General features: G+C 49.0%; 1 protein-coding gene across 1 annotated transcript in view; it reads left to right on the top strand.

Annotated features, from left to right (window-relative positions):
• Nucleotides 1-2,755: 2,755 nt before the first annotated feature.
• Nucleotides 2,756-23,989, top strand: part of LOC121293342 (aldo-keto reductase family 1 member B1-like) — a 65,777-nt gene continuing 44,543 nt past the window's right edge. The window contains exon 1 of the mRNA XM_041216306.1: nt 2,756-2,928. Coding sequence (XP_041072240.1) covers nt 2,869-2,928 — 60 coding nt within the window. The 5' untranslated portion in view covers nt 2,756-2,868. The remainder of the gene's footprint in view (nt 2,929-23,989) is intronic.

Here is a 23,989-nt window from a genome sequence, read left to right as displayed (position 1 = left end):
AGGAGAGAGATGACGAGGAATTTTTGGAATTCTCTAACCCAGAGAGCTGTGGAAGCTCAATCATTCAGCATGTTCAAAACAGAAATCAATAAATTTCTGGAGACCAATGACATCAAGGGACATGGAGAAAGTGCTGGAAAGTAGCTTTGAGGTACATGATCAGCCATCATCAAATTGAATGGCAGAGCAGGCTTGATGGGCCGAATAACCTACTCCTGTTCCTATTTCCTATGACTAAAACAGCTGGAATCAAACTGGTCTGTTTTTAAAGTTTCAGTGGAAACCTGGCTGTTGTGTTTTCACTGGAATCAGATAAATAGTTGTGTTTTTGAACTTAAAAATACATTAAAATAAAACTAACATTCTTAAGGAACCAGGGCCAGGGGAGATCCACAGAGTGACATTTCTGTTGATGTAAGTGATTGTTTGTAAACCATTATAAATGGTTCGGGTTTTCAGCAGCATCAGGTTAATGGGCCTAAAAGGCTAAGGCCACCATGCAGTAGTATTTCAGCTGCACTGAACGATTTATGACAACATTTTCCAGGAGGCCAAGGTGAAGAAGCAGACAGTGAAAGAACAGGATGGAGTCTCCGCCAGTAATGAGGCAGGAGCAGGCCCAAAGGAGCAGGCCCAGGGGAGCAGGACCAAGGGAGCAGGCCCGGGGGAGCTGTCATGCAGCCTTGCGCCGGACTGGACCTGGCTGTCATCTACCTCCGCAACACCAACCATTCCCCGGGGAACTGGAACTTCGCTTCTAGTGATACAGAGTTATCATGAGCGAGGTGAGTGAGTGCTGTGTCAGTGTGTCCGAGGAGTGTGGAGGGAGCTTAGGCGGCAGCAAGTGAATGGGACTGTCCCCTCTCCTCCTCCCTTCACTTTCTCAGTCCCTCCCTCTTTCCTTTCTATAACTCTCCAATAATAAAACAATGCGAGCAGCAGCATGGAGATGGTCTTTCTTTTCTATACAGATCAGGTAGTCATTTCTTTTCTATACAGATCAGGTAGTCAAAATATATAAAACAAAACCTGAAAGGTTTTCTTGCAATCTGGGTTGCAAGTATTGAATCTATCCCCCAAATTTGAATTTACTGTCAGTGTCCATATGGTGCAATACACAGAACATGTTAATGAGGCACTCACCAAAATCACTGTTACTGTCTTTGGTGTTACCAATAACTAATAGGATATTTTCCTGTCAAATTAACAATATTGCACGGTGTTGTTAAGGTAAAATTTGTACACTCTGGTTTGTTAATCGTTGGTGTGGAATCATCTTTAAGGCGCGCACACAAATTAACACTGCATTGTGGCTGGTCTTAATATTAATGAACCATGCTGCATATGTCTCAGATGATACTTGTAACCAGGTGCCAGCAATGGGAATTATCATGTTATTAGGACTTTTTTGTGATTGTTTGGTGAATGTTGAAAGAGGAAAAAAAAACATGCACAGTTGACTGGGAGGGTTAAAGTGGGGGAGGGAAGAAGGGTCCCAGGAACAGGAGAAGCCTGGGGCTCATGATTTCGCTTCCTTGGTTGAGGGTAACAACTTATGTCAATAAGTCCATTTCGCAACCAAAAAGCGCTTCACCGACAATTAGTGCAAGAATAGTCAAGATAGGAAATGTGGCAGCTCTTTTACACAGCAAGCTCCCATAAGTTGCAATGAGATAATAACCAGGTACGTTCTGACCAAAGGCCATCCACCTGAAATGTTTATATCTCTTCACTGATATTGCCTGGCTTGCTGAATACTTTCCAAACATTTGCTCCTACCAATAACCATACAATTTGTGTGTGTTTTTTTATGATATTGATTGAGAGTTGGACATTGGCCACAGGGCATCCAGCCTCCTTCTGTGTCCTAAATGACAGGGCAGACAGCAGTCTGAGTTTAATGTCTACAAAAAACAAAAAACTGCGGATGCTGGAAATCCAAAACAAAAACAGAATTACCTGGAAAAACTCAGCAGGTCTGGCAGCATCGGCGGAGAAGAAAAGAGTTGACTTTTCGAGTCCTCATGACCCTTCGACAGAACTAGGCGAATCCCAGGAAGGGGTGAAATATAAGCTGGTTTAAGGTGGGGGGGGGCAGTTGGCAGGGGGAGAGAAGTGGAGGGGGGTGGTGTGGTTGTAGGCAAAAGCAGTGATAGAAGCAGATCATCAAAAGATGTCAGAGACAGCAGAACAAAAGAACACATAGGTGTTGAAGTTGGCGATATTATCTAAATTAGCACATTCATTTAGATAATATCACCAACTTCGACACCTATGTGTTCTTTTGTTCTGTTGTTTGTGACATCTTTTGATGATCTGCTTCTATTACTGCTTGTTTGTCCCTACAAGCACACCCCCCCTCCACTTCTCTCCCCCCCCCCCAACCCCACCCCCCCACCCCCCCCCCCCCCAACTTAAACCAGCTTATATTTCAACCCTTCCTGGTATTCGCCTAGTTCTGTCGAAGGGTCATGAGGACTCGAAACGTCAACTCTTTTCTTCTCCGCCGATGCTGCCAGACTTGCTGAGGTTTTTCCAGGTAATTCTGTTTTTGTTTTGAGTTTAATGTCTGGTCTGACAATGCAGTATTCCTGGATTGTGATGCTGGAGCCTCTGGAGTTGGGGCTGCCAAGCCCTACCTCCATATCTCAGGATGAGTGAAGCCAAATGGCAGCCCCGCCCCCTCCAGGGGAAAGGGGCGGGGCTCCTGCCGTGGGTTGGATTGACACGGCGTGCGGGCCAATGGGAGGCGGGGCCCAGGGGGGCCGGTCCCGCCCAAGTGGCGGCTCGAGCCTCTGGTTCCTATTTAAAAAGGGTAACGGTAGCGGGCAGGGAGCTCAATCTGGAAGCTTCGATCTGCTGGCGGACATGTCGATTCGGCTGCGCGATGGAGTCTGCATACCCATCATCGGCCTGGGCACATGGAAGGTGAGTGAGGGAGGGAGTGAGGGAGGGGAGCCGAGCCCCTCTCTCCGGTACTGGTCGAGGCCGGGCCGGGCCGCCCCCTCCGGGTAGGGAGCGGAATATGAGGCCAACAAAACCCTCAGGGTGGCCCCGGGGGTGTAACTAACCCGTGTGCGTATTGGGCAGGAGGGGGGCTGGCAGGTAAATAAGTGGATATTGGGGATGAGGTTGATTATTGGGCAGGGCTGGTTGATATTGGGGATGAGGGTGATTATTGGGCAGGGCTGGTTGATATTGGGGATGAGGGTGATTATTGGGCAGGTGCTGGTGGATTTTGGGGATGAGGGTGATTATTGGGCAGGGCTGGTTGATATTGGGGATGAGGGTGATTATTGGGCATAGCTGGTGCATATTGGGGATGAGGGTGATTATTGGGCAGGTAAGTGGGTATTGGGGATGAGGGTGATTATTGGGCAGGTAAGTGGGTATTGGGGATGAGGGTGATTATTGGGCAGGTAAGTGGGTATTGGGGATGAGGGTGATTATTGGGCAGGTAAGTGGGTATTGGGGATGAGGGTGATTATTGGGCAGGTAAGTGGGTATTGGGGATGAGGGTGATTATTGGGCAGGTAAGTGGGTATTGGGGATGAGGGTGATTATTGGGCAGGTAAGTGGGTATTGGGGATGAGGGTGATTATTGGGCAGGTAAGTGGGTATTGGGGATGAGGGTGATTATTGGGCAGGTAAGTGGGTATTGGGGATGAGGGTGATTATTGGGCAGGTAAGTGGGTATTGGGGATGAGGGTGATTATTGGGCAGGTAAGTGGGTATTGGGGATGAGGGTGATTATTGGGCAGGTAAGTGGGTATTGGGGATGAGGGTGATTATTGGGCAGGTAAGTGGGTATTTGGGATGAGGGTGATTATTGGGCAGGTAAGTGGGTATTGGGGATGAGGGTGATTATTGGGCAGGTAAGTGGGTATTGGGGATGAGGGTGATTATTGGGCAGGTAAGTGGGTATTGGGGATGAGGGTGATTATTGGGCAGGTAAGTGGGTATTGGGGATGAGGGTGATTATTGGGCAGGTAAGTGGGTATTGGGGATGAGGGTAATTATTGGGCAGGTAAGTGGGTTTTGCGGATGAGGGTGATTATTGGGCAGGGGTGGTGGATATTGGAGATGAGGGTGATTATTGGGCATGAGTGGTTGTTATTGGAGATGAGGGTGATTATTGGGCATGAGTGGTTGTTATTGAGGGTGCGGGTTATTATCCGGCAGGTTAGTGGGTATTGGTGTTGAGGGTGATTATTGGACAGGGGTGGTGGTTATTGGGGATGAGGGTAATTATTGGGCAGGTGCTGGTGGATATTGAGCATGAGGGTGATTATTGGGCAGGTAAGTGGGTGTTGGAGATGAGGGTAATTATTGGGCAGGGTTGGTGGGTATTGGAGATGAGGGTGATTATTGGGCGGGGGTGGTGGATATTGGGGATGAGGATGATTATTGGGCAGGCTGGTAGATATTGGGGATGAGGGTGATTATTGGGCAGGTGCTGGTGGATATTGGGGATGAGGGTGATTATTGGGCAGGGCTGGTTGATATTGGGGATGAGGGTGATTATTGGGCAGGGCTGGTGCATATTGGGGATGAGGGTGATTATTGGGCAGGTAAGTGGGTATTGGGGATGAGGGTGATTATTGGGCAGGTAAGTGGGTATTGGGGATGAGGGTGATTATTGGGCAGGTAAGTGGGTATTGGGGATGAGGGTGATTATTGGGCAGGTAAGTGGGTATTGGGGATGAGGGTGATTATTGGGCAGGTAAGTGGGTATTGGGGATGAGGGTGATTATTGGGCAGGTAAGTGGGTATTGGGGATGAGGGTGATTATTGGGCAGGTAAGTGGGTATTGGGGATGAGGGTGATTATTGGGCAGGTAAGTGGGTTTTGCGGATGAGGGTGATTATTGGGCAGGGGTGGTGGATATTGGAGATGAGGGTGATTATTGGGCATGAGTGGTTGTTATTGGAGATGAGGGTGATTATTGGGCATGAGTGGTTGTTATTGAGGGTGCGGGTTATTATCCGGCAGGTTAGTGGGTATTGGTGTTGAGGGTGATTATTGGACAGGGGTGGTGGTTATTGGGGATGAGGGTAATTATTGGGCAGGTGCTGGTGGATATTGAGCATGAGGGTGATTATTGGGCAGGTAAGTGGGTGTTGGAGATGAGGGTAATTATTGGGCAGGGTTGGTGGGTATTGGAGATGAGGGTGATTATTGGGCAGGGTTGGTGGGTATTGGAGATGAGGGTGATTATTGGGCAGGGGTGGTGGATATTGGGGATGAGGATGATTATTGGGCAGGCTGGTGGATATTGTGGATGAGGGTGATTATTGGATAGGGGTGTTGCACATTGGGGATGTGGATGATTTTTGGGCAGGTAATTGGGTATTGGGGATGAGGCTGATTATTGGGTGGTAAGTGGGTATTGGGTATAAGGGTGAATATTGGGCAGGGCTGGTGGATATTGGGGATGAGGGTGATTATTGGGCAGGGCTGGTGGATATTGGGGATGAGAGTGATTATTGGGCAGGTAAGTGGGTGTTGGGGATGAGGGTGATTATTGGGCAGGTAAGTGGGTATTGGTGATGAGGGTGATTATTGGGCAGGTGCTGGTGGATATTGGGGATGAGGGTGATTATTAGGCAAGGTTGGTAGATATTGGGGATGAGGGTGATTATTGGGCAGAGGTGGTGGATATTGAGGATGAGGGGGATTATTGGGCAGGTAAGTAGGTATTTGGGATGAGGGTGATTATTGAGCAGTTATGTGGGTATGGGGATGAGGGTGATTATTGAGCAGGGGTTGGTGTATATCGGAGATGAGATTGATTATTGGGCAGGGTTGGTAGATATTGGGGATGAGAGTGATTATTGGGCAGGGGTGGTGGATATTGGGGATGAGGGTGATTATTGGATAGGGGTGTTGCACATTGGGGATGTGGATGATTTTTGGGCAGGTAATTGGGTATTGGGGATGAGGCTGATTATTGGGTGGTAAGTGGGTATTGGGTATAAGGGTGAATATTGGGCAGGGCTGGTGGATATTGGGGATGAGGGTGATTATTGGGCAGGGCTGGTGGATATTGGGGATGAGAGTGATTATTGGGCAGATAAGTGGGTGTTGGGGATGAGGGTGATTATTGGGCAGGTAAGTGGGTATTGGGGATGAGGGTGATTATTGGGCAGGTGCTGGTGGATATTGGGGATGAGGGTGATTATTAGGCAAGGTTGGTAGATATTGGGGATGAGGGTGATTATTGGGCAGAGGCGGTGGATTTTGAGGATGAGGGGGATTATTGGGCAGGTAAGTAGGTATTTGGGATGAGGGTGATTATTGAGCAGTTATGTGGGTATGGGGATGAGGGTGATTATTGAGCAGGGGTTGGTGTATATCGGAGATGAGAGTGATTATTGGGCAGGGTTGGTGGATATTGGGGATGAGGATGATTATTGGGCAGGCTGGTGGATATTGGGGATGAGGGTGATTATTGGACAGGGGTGTTGCACATTGGGGATGTGGGTGATTTTTGGGCAGGTAATTGGGTATTGGGGATGAGGCTGATTATTGGGCTGGTAAGTGGGTATTGGGTATAAGGGTGAATATTGGGCAGGGCTGGTGGATATTGGGGATGAGGGTGATTATTAGGCAGGGCTGCTGGATATTGAGGATGAGGGTGATTATTGGGCAGTAGGTATTGAGGATGATTATTGGGCAAGGGTGGTGGATATTGGGGATGAGGGTGATTATTGGGCAGGTAAGTGGGTATTGGGGATGAGCATGATTATTGGGCATTGTTTGTGGATATTGGGGATAAGGTGATTATTGGGCAGTGGGTATTGAGGATCAGAGTGATGATTGGGCAGGGGTGGTGGATATTGGTGATGAGGGTGATTATTGGGTAGGGCTGGTGGATATTGGGGATGAGGTTGATTATTAGGCAGGGCTGGTGGATATTGGAGTTGAGGGTGATTATTGGGCAATGGGTATTGCGGATCAGGGTGATTATTGGGGAGGAGTGGTGGGATATTGGGGATGAGGGTGATTATTGTGCAGCGTTGGTGTCTATTGGTGATGAGGGTGATTATTGGGTAGGGCTGGTGGATATTGGGGATGAGGGTGATTATTTGGCAGGGCTGGTGGATATTGAGGATGAGTTTGATTATTGGGCAGGGCTGGTGGATATTGGGGATGAGGATGATTATTTGGCAGGGCTGGTGGATATTGGGGATGAGGGTTATTATTGGGCAGGTAAGTGGGTATTGGGGATGAGGGTGATTATTGCGTAGGGGTGGTGAATATTGGGGATGAGGGTGATTATCGGGCAGGGGTGGTGGATTTGAGAATAAAGATGATTATTGGGCAGAGTTGATGGACATTCGGGGTGAGGGTGATTATTTGGCAGGGCTGGTGCATATTCGGGGTGAGGGTGATTATTGGGCTGGTAAGTGGCTATTGGGGATGAGGGTGATTATTGGGCAGGTAAGTGGTTGTTGGGGATGAGGATGATTATTGGGCAGGGGCTGGTGGATATTGAGGATGAGGGTGATTATTGGGCAGACGTGGTTATTGAGGATGAGGATGATTATTGGGCAGGTAAGTAGGTATTTGGGATGAGGGTGATTATTGGGCAGGGGTGGTGGGTATTGGGGATGAGGATGATTATTGGGCAGTGCTGGTCGATATTGGGGATGAGAGTGATTATTGGGCAGTGGATATTGAGGATGAGAGTGATTATTGTGCAGGGGTGGCAGATGTTGGGGATGAGGGTGATTATTGGGCAGGGGTGGTGAATATTGGGGATGAGGGTGATTATTCGGCTGTGGTGGTGGATATTCAGGATGAGGCTGATTATTGTGCAGGGCTGGTAGAAATTGGGGATGAGGTTGATTATTGGGACAGGGCAGGTGGATATTGGGGATGAGGTTGATTATTGGGGAGGGGTGGTGGATATTGGGGATGAGGGTGATTATTGGGTAGGGCTGGTGGATATTGGGGATGAGGGTGATTACTGGACATGGGTGTTGAACATTGGGGATGTGAGTGATTATTGGGCAGGTAAGTGGTTATTGGGGTTGAGGGTGATTATTGAGCTGGTAAGTGGGTATTTGGGATGAGAGTGATTATTGAGTATTGTGGATGAGGGTTATTATTGGGCAGCGGTGGTGTCTATGCGGGATGAGGGTGATTATTGGGCTGGTAAGTGGATATTGGGGATGAGAGTGATTATTGGGCAGGGCTGGAAGATATTGGGGTGAGGGGTGATTATTGGGCAGTGGGTATTGAAATGTGTTTGATTATTGGGCAGGGGCTGGTGGATATTGGGGAAGAGGGTGATTATTGGCCAGGGCTGATGGATATTGGGGATGAGGGTGATTATTTGGCAGGTCTGGTGCATATTGGGGTGAGGGTTAATATTGGGCAGGTAAGTGGGTATTGGGGATGAGGGTGATTATTAGTTAGGTGTGGTGAATATTTGGGATGAGGGTGATTATCAGGAGGGGTGGTGGATTTGGGAATAAGGGTGATTATTGGGCAGGGGTGGTGGATATTGGGGATGAGGGTGATTATTGGGCAGTGGGTATTGAAATGAGTTTGATTATTGGGCAGGGGCTGGTGGATATTGGGGATGAGGATGATTATTTGGCAGGGCTTTTGCATATTGGGGATGAGGGTGATTATTGGGCACGGGTGGTGGATTTTTGGAATAAGGGTGATTATTGGGCACGTGTGGTGGATATTGGGAATGAGGGTGATTATTGGGCAGTGGTGGTGGGTATAGGGGATGTGAGTGATTATTGGGCAGGGCAGGTGGATATTGGGGATGAGGGTGATTATTGGGCAGTGGGTATTGAAATGATTTTGATTATTGGGCAGGGGCTGGTGGATATTGGGGATGAGGATGATTATTTGGCAGGGCTGTTGCATATTGGGGATGAGGGTGATTATTGGGCACGGGTGGTGGATTTTTGGAATAAGGGTGATTATTGGGCACGTGTGGTGGATATTGGGAATGAGGGTGATTATTGGGCAGTGGTGGTGGGTATAGGGGATGAGGGTAATTATTGGGCAGCGGCTGGTGGATATTAGGTATGAGGGTGATGATTGGGCAGCGGCTGTTAGACATTGGGGATGAAGGTGATTATTAGACAGGGGTGGTGGACATTGGGGATAAGAGTGATTATTGAGCTCTAAGTGGCTATTGGGAATGAGGTTGATTATTGGGCAGGGTTGGTGGATATTGGGGATGAGGGTGATTATTGGGCAGTGGGTATTGAGGATGAGGGTGATTATTGGGCAGTGGCGATGAATATGGGGGATGAGGGTGATTATTGGGCACGTGCGATGGACCTAGGGGATGTGGGTGATTATTGGGCAGGTAATTGGGTATTGGGGATGAGGATGATTATTGGGCAGGTCTGGTGGATATTGGGGATGAGGGGGATTATTGGGCTGGTAAGTGGGTATTGGGGATGAGAGTGATTATTGGGCAGGGCTGGAAGATATTGGGGTGAGGTGTGATTATTGGGCAGTGGGTACTGAGGATGAGGGTGATTATTGTGTAGGGGTGGTGGATTTTGGGGATGAGGATGATTATTGGGCAGGGCTGGTGGATATTAGGGATGTTGGTGATTATTGGGCAGTACTGCTGGATATTGGGGATGAGGGTGACTATTGGGCAGGACTGGTGGGTATTGAGGATGAGGGTGATTATTGGGCAGCGGTGGTGTCTATGGGGGATGAGGGTGATTATTGGGCAGCGGTGGTGTCTATTGGGAATGAGGGTGATTATTGGGTAGGGCTGGTGGATATTGGGGATGAGGGTGATTATTGGGCAGGTAAGTGGATATTGGCGATGAGGGTGATTATTGGGCACGGCTGGTGGATATGAATTAAGGGTGATTATTCGGCAGGAGTGGTGAATATTGGGGATGAGGGTGATTATCGGGCAGGGGTGGTGGATTTGGGAATAAGGGTGATTATTAGGCAGTGGTGGTTGACTTTGGGGATGAGGTTAATTATTTGGCAGGGCTGGTGCATATTGGGAACGAGGGTGATTATTGGGCAGAGCTGGTGGATATTGGGAATGAGGGTGATTATTGGGGAGGGGTGGTGGATATTGGGGAAGAGGGTGATTATTGGGCAATGGGTATTGAGGATGCGGATGATTATTGTGCAAGGGTGGTGGATATTTGGGATGAGGGTGATTATTGGGCTGTGGTGCTGGATATTCGGAATGAGTGTGATTATTGGGCGGACCTGGTAGAGATTGGGGATGAGGGTGATTATTGGGCAGACCTGGTAGAGATTGGGGATGAGGGTGATTATTGGGCAGACCTGGTAGAGATTGGGGATGAGGATGATTATTGGGCAGAGCTGGTGGATATTGGGAATGAGGGTAATTATTGGTGAGGGGTGGTGGATATTGGGGAAGAGGGTGATTATTGGATAGGGTTGGTGGATATTGGGGATGACGATTATTGGGCAGGGCTGGTGGATATTGGAGATGAGGGTGATTATTGGGCAGGGCTGGTGGATATTGGGGATGAAGGTGGATATTGGGCAGTGCTGCTGGATATTGGGGATGAGGGTGACTATTGGGCAGCGGTGGTAGATATTGAGGATGAGGGTGATTATTAGGCAGTGGGTATTGAGGATGAGGGTCATTATTGGGCCGGGGCAGTGGATATTGGGGATGAGGGGGATTATTGGGCATGTGTGATGGACCTAGGGGATGAGGGTGATTATTGGGCAGGTAAGTGGGTATTGGGGATGAGGATGATCATTGGGTAGGGGTGGTGAATATTGGGGATGAGGGTGATTATTGGGCACTGGTGGTGGATTTGGGAATAAGGGTGATTATTGGGCAGGGGTGGTGGATATTGGGGATGAGGGTGATTATCGGGCAGGGGTGGTGGATTTGGGAATAAGGGTGATTATTGGGCAGGGGTGAAAATATTGGGGATGAGATGATTATTTGGCAGGGCTGTTGCATATTGGGGGTGAGGGTGATTATTGGACTGGTAAGTGGCTATTGGGGATGAGGGTTATTATTGTGTAGGGGTGGTGAATATTGGGAATAAGGGTGATTATTGGGCACGGGTGATGGATATTGGGGATGAGGGTGATTATTGGGCAGGGGCTGGTGGATATTGGGGATGAGGGTGATTATTGGGTAGGGGCTGGTGGATATTGGGGATGAGGGTGAATATTGGGCAGCGGCTGGTAGATATTGGGAATGAGGGTGATTATTAGACAGGGGTAGTGGACATTGGGGATGAGAGTGATTATTGGGCACAAAGTGGGTATTGAGGAAGATGGTGATTATTGTGCAGTTAAGTGGGTATTGGGAATGAGGGTGATTATTGGGCAGGGCTGGTGGATATTGGGGATGAGGGTGATTATTGTGCAGTGGGTATTGAGAATGATGGTGATTTTTGAGCACGGGTGGTGGACATAGGGGATGAGGGTGATTATTGGGCAGATAGGTGGGTATTGGGGATTAGGATGATTATTGGCCAGGGCTGGTGGATATTTGGGGATGAGGGTGATTATTTGGCAGGGCTGGTGCATATTGTGGCTGAGGGTTAATATTGGGCAAGTAAGTGGGTATTGGGGATGAGGGTGATTATTGGGTAGATGTGGTGAATATTGGGGATGAGGGTGATTATTGGGCACTGGTGGTGGATTTGGGAATAAGGGTGATTATTGTGCAGGGGTGGTGGATATTGGGGATGAGAGGTGATTATCGGGCAAGGGTGGTGGATTTGGGAACAAGGGTGATTATTGGGCAGGGGTGGTGGATATTAGGGATGAGGGTGATTATTTGGCAGGGCTCGTGCATATTGGGGATGAGGGTGATTATTGGGTAGGGGTGGTGAATATTGGGGATGAGGGTGATTATTGGGCACGGGTGTTGGATATTGCGGATGAGGGTGATTATTGGGCAGGGCTGGTGGATATTGGGGATGAGGGTGATTATTAGGCAGTGGGTATTGTGGATGAGGGTTATTATTGGGCAGCGGTGTTGTCTATTGGGGATGAGGATGATTATTGGGCAGCGGTGGTGTCTATTGGTGATGAGGGTGTTTATTGGGTAGATGTGGTGAAAATTGGGGATGAGGGTGATTATTGGGCACTGATGGTGGATTTGGGAATAAGGATGATTATTGTGCAGAGGTGGTGGATATTGGGGATGAGCGTGATTATCGGGCAAGGGTGGTGGATTTGGGAACAAGAGTGATTATTGGGCAGGGGTGGTGGATATTAGGGATGAGGGTGATTATTTGGCAGGGCTCGTGCATATTGGGGATGAGGGTGATTATTGGGTAGGGGTGGTAAATATTGGGGATGAGGGTGATTATTGGGCACGGGTGGTGGATATTGCGGATGAGTGTGATTATTGGGCAGGGCTGGTGGATATTGGGGATGAGGGTGATTATTAGGCAGTGGGTATTGTGGATGAGGGTTATTATTGGGCAGCGGTGGTGTCTATTGGGGATGAGGGTGATTATTGGGCAGCGATGGTGTCTATTGGTGATGAGGGTGTTTAATGGGTAGGGCTGGTGGATATTGGGGATGAGGGTGATTATTGGGCAGTTAAGTGGGTATTGGGGATGAGTATGATTATTGGGCAGGGGCTGGTGGATATTGGGGATGAGGGTGATTATTTGACAGGGCTGGTGCATGTTGGGGGTGAGGGATGTTATTGGGCAGGTAAGTGGCTATTGGGGATGAGAGTGATTATTGGGCACTGGTGGTGGATATGAAATAAGGGTGATTATTGGGCAGGAGTGGTGAATATTGGGGATGAGGGTGATTATCGGGCAGGGGTGGTGGATTTGGGAATAAGGGTGATTTTTGGGCAGTGGTGGTTGACTTTGGGGATGAGGGTGATTATTTGGCAGGGCTGGTGCATATTGGGGGTGAGGGTGATTATTGGGCTGGTAAGTGGCTATTGGGAATGACGGTGATTATTAGGTAGGGGTGGTGAATATTGGGGATGAGGGTGGTTATTGGGCAGGGCTGGTAGATATTGGGGATGAGGGTAACTATTGCGGAGGGGTGGTAGATATTGGGGATGAGGTTGATTACTGGGCAGGGCTGGTGGATATTGGGGATGAGGGTGATTATTGGACAGGGGTGTTGAACATTGGGGATGTGAGTGATTATTGGGCAGGGCTGGTGGATATTGGGGATGAGGGTGATTATTAGGTAGTGGGTATTGAGGATGAGGGTGATTATTGGACAGATAGGTGGGTATTGGGGATTAGGATGATTATTGGCCAGGGCTGGTGGATATTTGGGGATGAGGGTTAATATTGGGCAAGTAAGTGGGTATTGGGGATGAGGGTGATTACTGTGCAGGGGTGGTGGATATTGGGGATGAGGGTGATTATCGGGCAAGGGTGGTGGATTTGGGAACAAGGGTGATTATTGGGCAGGGGTGGTGGATATTAGGGATGAGGGTGATTATTTGGCAGGGCTCGTGCATATTGGGGATGAGGGTGATTATTGGGTAGGGGTGGTAAATATTGGGGATGAGTGTGATTATTGGGCACGGGTGGTGGATTTTTGGAATAAGGGTGATTATTGGGCACGGGTGGTGGATGTTGCGGATGAGGGTGATTATTGAGCAGGGCTGGTGGATATTGGGGATGAGGGTGATTATTAGGCAGTGGTATTGAGGATGAGGGTGATTATTGGGCAGGTCTGGTGGATATTGGGGATGAGTGATTATTGGACAGGGTTGCTGTATATTGGGGATGAGGGTGATTATTGGGTAGGTAAGTGGGTATTGGGGATGAGGGTGATTATTGGGTAGGGGTGGTGAATATCGGGGATGAGGGTGATTATCGGGCAGGGTGGTGGATTTGGGAATAAGGGTGATTATTGGGCAGGGGTGGTGGATATTGGGGATGAGGGTGATTATTTGGCAGGGCTGTTGCATATTGGGGATGAGGGTGATTATTGGGCATGGGTGGTGGATTTTTGGAATAAGGGTGATTATTGGGCATGGGTGGTGGATTTTTGGAATAAGGGTGATTATTGGGCACGGGTGGTGGATTTTTGGAATAAGGGTGATTATTGGGCACGTGTGGTGGATATTGCGGATGAGGGTGATTATTGGGCAGTGGTGGTGGGTATAGGGGATGAGGGTGATTATTGTACAGGGGTGTTGAACATTGGGGATGTGAGTGATTATTGGGCAGGGCTGGTGGATATTGGGGATGAGGGTGATTATTGGGCAGTGGGTATTGAAATGAGTTTGATTATTGGGCAGGGGCTGGTGGATATTGGGGATGAGGGTGATTATTTGGCAGGGCTGGTGCATATTGGGGTGAGGGTTAATATTGGGCAGGTAAGTGGGTATTGGGGATGAGGGTGATTATTAGTTAGGTGTGGTGAATATTTGGGATGAGGGTGATTATCAGGCAGGGGTGGTGGATTTGGGAATAAGGGTGATTATTGGGCAGGGGTGGTGGATATTGGGGATGAGGGTGATTATTGGGCAGGGCTGGTGGATATTGGGGATGAGGGTGATTATTGTGCAGTGGGTATTGAGAATGATGGTGATTTTTGAGCACGGGTGGTGGACATAGGGGATGAGGGTGATTATTGGGCAGATAGGTGGGTATTGGGGATTAGGATGATTATTGGCCAGGGCTGGTGGATATTTGGGGATGAGGGTGATTATTTGGCAGGGCTGGTGCATATTGTGGCTGAGGGTTAATATTGGGCAAGTAAGTGGGTATTGGGGATGAGGGTGATTATTGGGTAGATGTGGTGAATATTGGGGATGAGGGTGATTATTGGGCACTGGTGGTGGATTTGGGAATAAGGGTGATTATTGTGCAGGGGTGGTGGATATTGGGGATGAGGGTGATTATCGGGCAAGGGTGGTGGATTTGGGAACAAGGGTGATTATTGGGCAGGGGTGGTGGATATTAGGGATGAGGGTGATTATTTGGCAGGGCTCGTGCATATTGGGGATGAGGGTGATTATTGGGTAGGGGTGGTGAATATTGGGGATGAGGGTGATTATTGGGCACGGGTGTTGGATATTGCGGATGAGGGTGATTATTGGGCAGGGCTGGTGGATATTGGGGATGAGGGTGATTATTAGGCAGTGGGTATTGTGGATGAGGGTTATTATTGGGCAGCGGTGTTGTCTATTGGGGATGAGGATGATTATTGGGCAGCGGTGGTGTCTATTGGTGATGAGGGTGTTTATTGGGTAGATGTGGTGAAAATTGGGGATGAGGGTGATTATTGGGCACTGATGGTGGATTTGGGAATAAGGATGATTATTGTGCAGAGGTGGTGGATATTGGGGATGAGCGTGATTATCGGGCAAGGGTGGTGGATTTGGGAACAAGAGTGATTATTGGGCAGGGGTGGTGGATATTAGGGATGAGGGTGATTATTTGGCAGGGCTCGTGCATATTGGGGATGAGGGTGATTATTGGGTAGGGGTGGTAAATATTGGGGATGAGGGTGATTATTGGGCACGGGTGGTGGATATTGCGGATGAGTGTGATTATTGGGCAGGGCTGGTGGATATTGGGGATGAGGGTGATTATTAGGCAGTGGGTATTGTGGATGAGGGTTATTATTGGGCAGCGGTGGTGTCTATTGGGGATGAGGGTGATTATTGGGCAGCGATGGTGTCTATTGGTGATGAGGGTGTTTAATGGGTAGGGCTGGTGGATATTGGGGATGAGTATGATTATTGGGCAGGGGCTGGTGGATATTGGGGATGAGGGTGATTATTTGACAGGGCTGGTGCATGTTGGGGGTGAGGGATGTTATTGGGCAGGTAAGTGGCTATTGGGGATGAGAGTGATTATTGGGCACTGGTGGTGGATATGAAATAAGGGTGATTATTGGGCAGGAGTGGTGAATATTGGGGATGAGGGTGATTATCGGGCAGGGGTGGTGGATTTGGGAATAAGGGTGATTATTGGGCAGTGGTGGTTGACTTTGGGGATGAGGGTGATTATTTGGCAGGGCTGGTGCATATTGGGGGTGAGGGTGATTATTGGGCTGGTAAGTGGCTATTGGGAATGACGGTGATTATTAGGTAGGGGTGGTGAATATTGGGGATGAGGGTGGTTATTGGGCAGGGCTGGTAGATATTGGGGATGAGGGTAACTATTGCGGAGGGGTGGTAGATATTGGGGATGAGGTTGATTACTGGGCAGGGCTGGTGGATATTGGGGATGAGGGTGATTATTGGACAGGGGTGTTGAACATTGGGGATGTGAGTGATTATTGGGCAGGGCTGGTGGATATTGGGGATGAGGGTGATTATTAGGTAGTGGGTATTGAGGATGAGGGTGATTATTGGACAGATAGGTGGGTATTGGGGATTAGGATGATTATTGGCCAGGGCTGGTGGATATTTGGGGATGAGGGTTAATATTGGGCAAGTAAGTGGGTATTGGGGATGAGGGTGATTACTGTGCAGGGGTGGTGGATATTGGGGATGAGGGTGATTATCGGGCAAGGGTGGTGGATTTGGGAACAAGGGTGATTATTGGGCAGGGGTGATGGATATTAGGGATGAGGGTGATTATTTGGCAGGGCTCGTGCATATTGGGGATGAGGGTGATTATTGGGTAGGGGTGGTAAATATTGGGGATGAGTGTGATTATTGGGCACGGGTGGTGGATTTTTGGAATAAGGGTGATTATTGGGCACGGGTGGTGGATGTTGCGGATGAGGGTGATTATTGAGCAGGGCTGGTGGATATTGGGGATGAGGGTGATTATTAGGCAGTGGTATTGAGGATGAGGGTGATTATTGGGCAGGTCTGGTGGATATTGGGGATGAGTGATTATTGGACAGGGTTGCTGTATATTGGGGATGAGGGTGATTATTGGGTAGGTAAGTGGGTATTGGGGATGAGGGTGATTATTGGGTAGGGGTGGTGAATATCGGGGATGAGGGTGATTATCGGGCAGGGTGGTGGATTTGGGAATAAGGGTGATTATTGGGCAGGGGTGGTGGATATTGGGGATGAGGGTGATTATTTGGCAGGGCTGTTGCATATTGGGGATGAGGGTGATTATTGGGCATGGGTGGTGGATTTTTGGAATAAGGGTGATTATTGGGCATGGGTGGTGGATTTTTGGAATAAGGGTGATTATTGGGCACGGGTGGTGGATTTTTGGAATAAGGGTGATTATTGGGCACGTGTGGTGGATATTGTGGATGAGGGTGATTATTGGCCAGTGGTGGTGGGTATAGGGGATGAGGGTGATTATTGTACAGGGGTGTTGAACATTGGGGATGTGAGTGATTATTGGGCAGGGCTGGTGGATATTGGGGATGAGGGTGATTATTGGGCAGTGGGTATTGAAATGAGTTTGATTATTGGGCAGGGGCTGGTGGATATTGGGGATGAGGGTGATTATTTGGCAGGGCTGGTGCATATTGGGGATGAGGGTGATTATTGGGTAGGTAAGTGGGTATTGGGGATGAGGGTGATTATTGGGTAGGGGTGGTGAATATTTGGGATGAGGGTGATTATCGGGCAGGGTGGTGGATTTGGGAATAAGGGTGATTATTGGGCAGGGGTGGTGGATATTGGGGATGAGGGTGATTATTTGGCAGGGCTGTTGCATATTGGGGATGAGGGTGATTATTGGGCATGGGTGGTGGATTTTTGGAATAAGGGTGATTATTGGGCACGGGTGGTGGATTTTTGGAATAAGGGTGATTATTGGGCACGTGTGGTGGATATTGCGGATGAGGGTGATTATTGGGCAGTGGTGGTGGGTATAGGGGATGAGGGTGATTATTGTACAGGGGTGTTGAACATTGGGGATGTGAGTGATTATTGGGCAGGGCTGGTGGATATTGGGGATGAGGGTGATTAATGGGCAGTGGGTATTGAAATGAGTTTGATTATTGGGCAGGGGCTGGTGGATATTGGGGATGAGGGTGATTATTTGGCAGGGCTGGTGCATATTGGGGTGAGGGTTAATATTGGGCAGGTAAGTGGGTATTGGGGATGAGGGTGATTATTAGTTAGGTGTGGTGAATATTTGGGATGAGGGTGATTATCAGGCAGGGGTGGTGGATTTGGGAATAAGGGTGATTATTGGGCAGGGGTGGTGGATATTGGGGATGAGGGTGATTATTGGGCAGCGGTGGTGTCTATGGGGGATGAGGGTGATTATTGGGCAGCAGTGGTGTCTATTGGGGATGAGGGTGATTATTGGGTAGGGCTGGTGGATATTGGGGATGAGGGTGATTATTGGGCAGGTAAGTGGGTATTGGGGATGAGGGTGATTATTGGGTAGCGGCTGGTGGATATCAGCGATGAGGGTGATTATTGGGCACGGCTGGTGGATATGAAATAAGGGTGATTATTGGGCAGGAGTGGTGAATATTGGGGATGAGGGTGATTATCGGACAGGGGTGGTGGATTTGGGAATAAGGGTGATTATTAGGCAGTGGTGGTTGACTTTGGGGATGAGGGTGATTATTTGGCAGGGCTGGTGCATATTGGGGACGAGGGTGATTATTGGGCAGAGCTGGTGGATATTGGGGAAGAGGGTGATTATTGGGCAGTGGGTATTGAGGATGCGGATGATTATTGTGCAAGGGTGGTGGATATTTGGGATGAGGGTGATTATTGGGCTCAGGTGGTGGATATTCGGAATGAGTGTGATTATCGGGCAGACCTGGTAGAGATTGGGGATGAGGGTGATTATTGGGCAGACCTGGTAGAGATTGGGGATGAGGGTGATTATTGGGCAGAGCTGGTGGATATTGGGAATGAGGGTAATTATTGGTGAGGGGTGGTGGATATTGGGGAAGAGGGTGATTATTGGATAGGGCTGGTGGATATTGGGGATGAGGTTGATTATTGGGCAGGGCTGGTGGATATTGGAGATGAGGGTGATTATTGGGCAGGCCTGGTGGATATTGGGGACGAAGGTGGATATTGGGCAGTGCTGCTGGATATTGGGGATGAGGGTGACTATTGGGCAGCGGTGGTAGATATTGAGGATGAGGGTGATTATTAGGCAGTGGGTATTGGGGATGAGGATGATCATTGGGTACGGGTGGTAAATATTGGGGATGAGGGTGATTATTGGGCACTGGTGGTGGATTCGGGAATAAGGGTGATTATCGGGCAGGGGTGGTGGATATTGGGGATGAGGGTGATTATCGGGCAGGGGTGGTGGATTTGGGAATAAGGGTGATTATTGGGCAGGGCTGGTGGATATTGGGGGTGAGGGTGATTATTGTGCAGTGGGTATTGAGGATGATGGTGATTTTTGAGCACGGGTGGTGGATATAGGGGATGAGGGTGATTATTGGGCAGATAGGTGGGTATTGGGGATTAGGATGATTATTGGCCAGGGCTGGTGGATATTTGGGGATGAGGGTGATTATTTGGCAGGGCTGGTGCATATTGTGGCTGAGGGTTAATATTGGGCAAGTAAGTGGGTATTGGGGATGAGGGTGATTATTGGGTAGATCTGGTGGATTTGGGAATAAGGGTGATTATTGTGCCGGGGTGGTGGTTATTGGGAATGAGGGTGATTATCAGGCAAGGGTGGTGGATTTGGGAACAAGGGTGATTATTGGGCAGGGGTGGTGGATATTAGGGATGAGGGTGATTATTTGGCAGGGCTCGTGCATATTGGGGATGAGGGTGATTATTGGGTGGGGTGGTGAATATTGGGGATGAGGGTGATTATTGGGCACGGGTGGTGGATTTTTGGAATAAGGGTGATTATTGGGCACGGGTGGTGGATATTGCGGATGAGGGTGATTATTGGGCAGGGCTGGTGGATATTGGGGATGAGGGTGATTATTAGGCAGTGGGTATTGAGGATGAGGGTGATTATTGGGCAGGGGCGGTGGATATTGGGGATGAGGGTGATTATTGGGCAGGTGTGATGGACCTAGGGGATGAGGGTGATTATTGGGCAGGTAATTGGGTATTGGGGATGAGGATGATTATTGGGCAGGTCTGGTGGATATTGGGGATGAGGGGGATTATTGGGCTGGTAAGTGGGTATTGGGGATCAGAGTGATTATTGGGCAGGGCTGGAAAATATTGGGGTGAGGTGTGATTATTGGGCAGTGGGTACTGAGGATTAGGGTGATTATTGTGTAGGGGTGGTGGATATTTGGGATGAGGGTGATTATTGGGGAGGGCTGGTGGATATTGGGGATGTTGGTGATTATTGGGCAGTACTGCTGGATATTGGGGATGAGGGTGACTATTGGGCAGGACTGGTGGGTATTGAGGATGAGGTGATTATTGGGCAGCGGTGGTGTCTATGGGGGATGAGGGTGATTATTGGGCAGCGGTGGTGTCTTCTGGGGATGAGGGTGATTATTGGGTAGGGCTGGTGGATATTGGGGAGGAGGGTGATTATTGGGCAGGTAAGTGGGTATTGGGGATGAGGGTGATTATTGGGTAGCGGCTGGTGGATATTGGCGATGAGGGTGATTATTGGGCAAGGCTGGTGGATATGAAATAAGGGTGATTATTGGGCAGGAGTGGTGAATATTGGGGATGAGGGTGATTATCGGGCAGGGGTGGTGGATTTGGGAATAAGGGTGATTATTAGGCAGTGGTGGTTGACTTTGGGGATGAGGGTGATTATTTGGCAGGGCTGGTGCATATTGGGGATGAGGGTGATTATTGGGCAGAGCTGGTGGATATTGGGAATGAGGGTGATTATTGGGGAGGAGTGGTGGATATTGGGGAAGAGGGTGATTATTGGGCAGTGGGTATTGAGGATGCGGATGATTATTGTGCAAGGGTGGTGGATATTTGGGATGAGGGTGATTATTGGGCTGTGGTGGTGGATATTCGGAATGAGTGTGATTATCGGGCAGACCTGGTAGAGATTGGGGATGAGGGTGATTATTGGGCAGACCTGGTAGAGATTGGGGATGATGGTGATTATTGGGCAGAGCTGGTGGATATTGGGAATGAGGGTAATTATTGGTGAGGGGTGATGGATATTGGGGAAGAGGGTGATTATTGGATAGGGCTGGTGGATATTGGGGATGAGGTTGATTATTGGGCAGGGCTGGTGGATATTGGAGATGAGGGTGATTATTGGGCAGGGCTGGTGGATATTGGGGACGAATGTGGATATTGGGCAGTGCTGCTTTATATTGGGGATGAGGGTGACTATTGGGCAGCGGTGGTAGATATTGAGGATGAGGGTGATTATTAGGCAGTGGGTATTGAGGATGAGGGTCATTATTGGGCAGGGGCAGTGGATATTGGGGATGAGGGGGATTATTGGGCACATGTGATGGACCTAGGGGATGAGGGTGATTATTGGGCAGGTAAGTGGGTATTGGGGATGAGGATGATCATTGGGTAGGGGTGGTGGATATTGGGGATGAGGGTGATTATTTGGCAGGGCTCGTGCATATTGGGGATGAGGGTGATTATTGGGTAGGGGTGGTGAATATTGGGGATGAGGGTGATTATTGGTCACGGGTGGTGGATTTTTGAAATAAGGGTCATTTTTGGGCACGGGTGGTGGATATTGCGGATGATGTGATTATTGGGCAGTGCTGGTGGATATTGGGGATGAGGGTGATTATTGGGCACGTGTGATGGACCTAGGGGATGAGGGTGATTATTGGGCAGGTAAGTGGGTATTGGGGATGAGGATGATTATTGGGCAGGTCTGGTGGATATTGGGGATGAGGGTGATTATTGGACAGGGTTGCTGTATATTGGGGGTGAGGGTGATTATTGGGTAGGTAAGTGGGTATTGGGGATGAGGGTGATTATTGGGTAGGGGTGGTGAATATTGGGGATGAGGGTGATTATTGGGCACTGGTGGTGGATCGGGAATAAGGGTGATTATTGGGCAGGGGTGGTGGATATTGGAGATGAGGGTGATTATCGGGCAGGGGTGGTGGATTTGGGAATAAGGGTGATTATTGGGCAGGGGTAAAAATATTGGGGATGAGGGTGATTATTTGGCAGGGCTGTTGCATATTGGGGGTGAGGGTGATTATTGGACTGGTAAGTGGCTATTGGGGATGAGGGTGATTATTATGTAGGGGTGGTGAATATTGGGGATGAGGGTGATTATTGGGCACTGGTAGTGGATTCGGGAATAAAGGTGATTATTGGGCAGGGGTGGTGGATATTGGGGATGAGGGTGACTATCGGGCAGGGGTGGCGGATTTGGGAATAAGGGTGATTATTGGGCAGGGGTGAAAATATTGGGGATGAGGGTGATTATTGGACACTGGTGGTGGATTTGGGAATAAGGGTGATTATTGGGCAGGGGTGGTGGATATTGGGGATGAGGGTGATTATCGGGCAGGGGTGGAGGATTTGGGAATAAGGGTGATTATTGGGCAGGGTGAAAATATTGGGGATGAGGTGATTATTTGGCAGGGCTGTTGCATATTGGGGGTGAGGGTGATTATTGGGCTGGTAAGTGGCTATTGGGGATGAGGGTTATTATTGTGTAGGGGTGGTGAATATTGGGGATGAGGGTGATTATTGGACAAGGGTGGTGGATTTGGGAATAAGGGTGATTATTGGGCACGGGTGATGGATATTGGGGATGAGGGTGATTATTGGGCAGGGGCTGGTGGATATTGGGGATGAGGGTGAATATTGGGCAGGGCTCGTGCATATTGGGGATGAGGGTGATTATTGTGTAGGGGTGGTGAATATTGGGGATGAGAGTGATTATTGGGCACGGGTGGTGGATATTGCGGATGAGGGTGATTATTGGGCAGGGCTGGTGGATATTGGGGATGAGGGTGATTATTAGGCAGTGGGTATTGTGGATGAGGGTTATTATTGGGCAGCGGTGGAGTCTATTGGGGATGAGGGTGATTATTGGGCAGCGGTGGTGTCTATTGGGGATGAGGTGATTATTGGGCTGGTAAGTGGGTATTGGGGAAGAGGGTGATTATTGGGTAGGGCTGGTGGATATTGGGGATGAGGTTGATTATTGGGCAGGGCTGGTGGATATTGGAGATGAAGGTGATTATTGGGCAGGGATGGTGGATAATGGGGATGAAGGTGGATATTGGGCAGTGCTGCTGTATATTGGGGATGAAGGTGACTATTGGTCAGAGGTGGTAGATATTGAGGATGAGGATGATTATTAGGCAGTGGGTATTGAGGATGAGGGTGATTATTGGGCAAGGGCAGTGGATATTGGGGATGAGGGTGATTATTGGACAGGTAAGTGGGTATTGGGGATGAGGATGATCATTGGGTAGGGGTGGTGGATATTGGGGATGAGGGTGATTATTTGGCAGGGCTCGTGCATATTGGGGATGAGGGTGATTATTGGGTAGGGGTGGTGAATATTGGGGATGAGGGTGATTATTGGTCACGGGTGGTGGATTTTTGAAATAAGGGTCATTTTTGGGCACGGGTGGTGGATATTGCGGATGATGTGATTATTGGGCAGTGCTGGTGGATATTGGGGATGAGGGTGATTATTGGGCACGTGTGATGGACCTAGGGGATGAGGGTGATTATTGGGCAGGTAAGTGGGTATTGGGGATGAGGATGATTATTGGGCAGGTCTGGTGGATATTGGGGATGAGGGTGATTATTGGACAGGGTTGCTGTATATTGGGGGTGAGGGTGATTATTGGGTAGGTAAGTGGGTATTGGGGATGAGGGTGATTATTGGGTAGGGGTGGTGAATATTGGGGATGAGGGTGATTATTGGGCACTGGTGGTGGATCGGGAATAAGGGTGATTATTGGGCAGGGGTGGTGGATATTGGAGATGAGGGTGATTATCGGGCAGGGGTGGTGGATTTGGGAATAAGGGTGATTATTGGGCAGGGGTGAAAATATTGGGGATGAGGGTGATTATTTGGCAGGGCTGTTGCATATTGGGGGTGAGGGTGATTATTGGACTGGTAAGTGGCTATTGGGGATGAGGGTGATTATTATGTAGGGGTGGTGAATATTGGGGATGAGGGTGATTATTGGGCACTGGTAGTGGATTCGGGAATAAAGGTGATTATTGGGCAGGGGT

This window comes from Carcharodon carcharias, chromosome 21, assembly GCF_017639515.1.
Source record: "Carcharodon carcharias isolate sCarCar2 chromosome 21, sCarCar2.pri, whole genome shotgun sequence".
NCBI lineage: Eukaryota > Metazoa > Chordata > Chondrichthyes > Lamniformes > Lamnidae > Carcharodon > Carcharodon carcharias.
The sequence above is the reverse complement of the archived record's forward strand: the minus strand, read 5'-3'. Positions and strand labels throughout refer to the sequence as shown.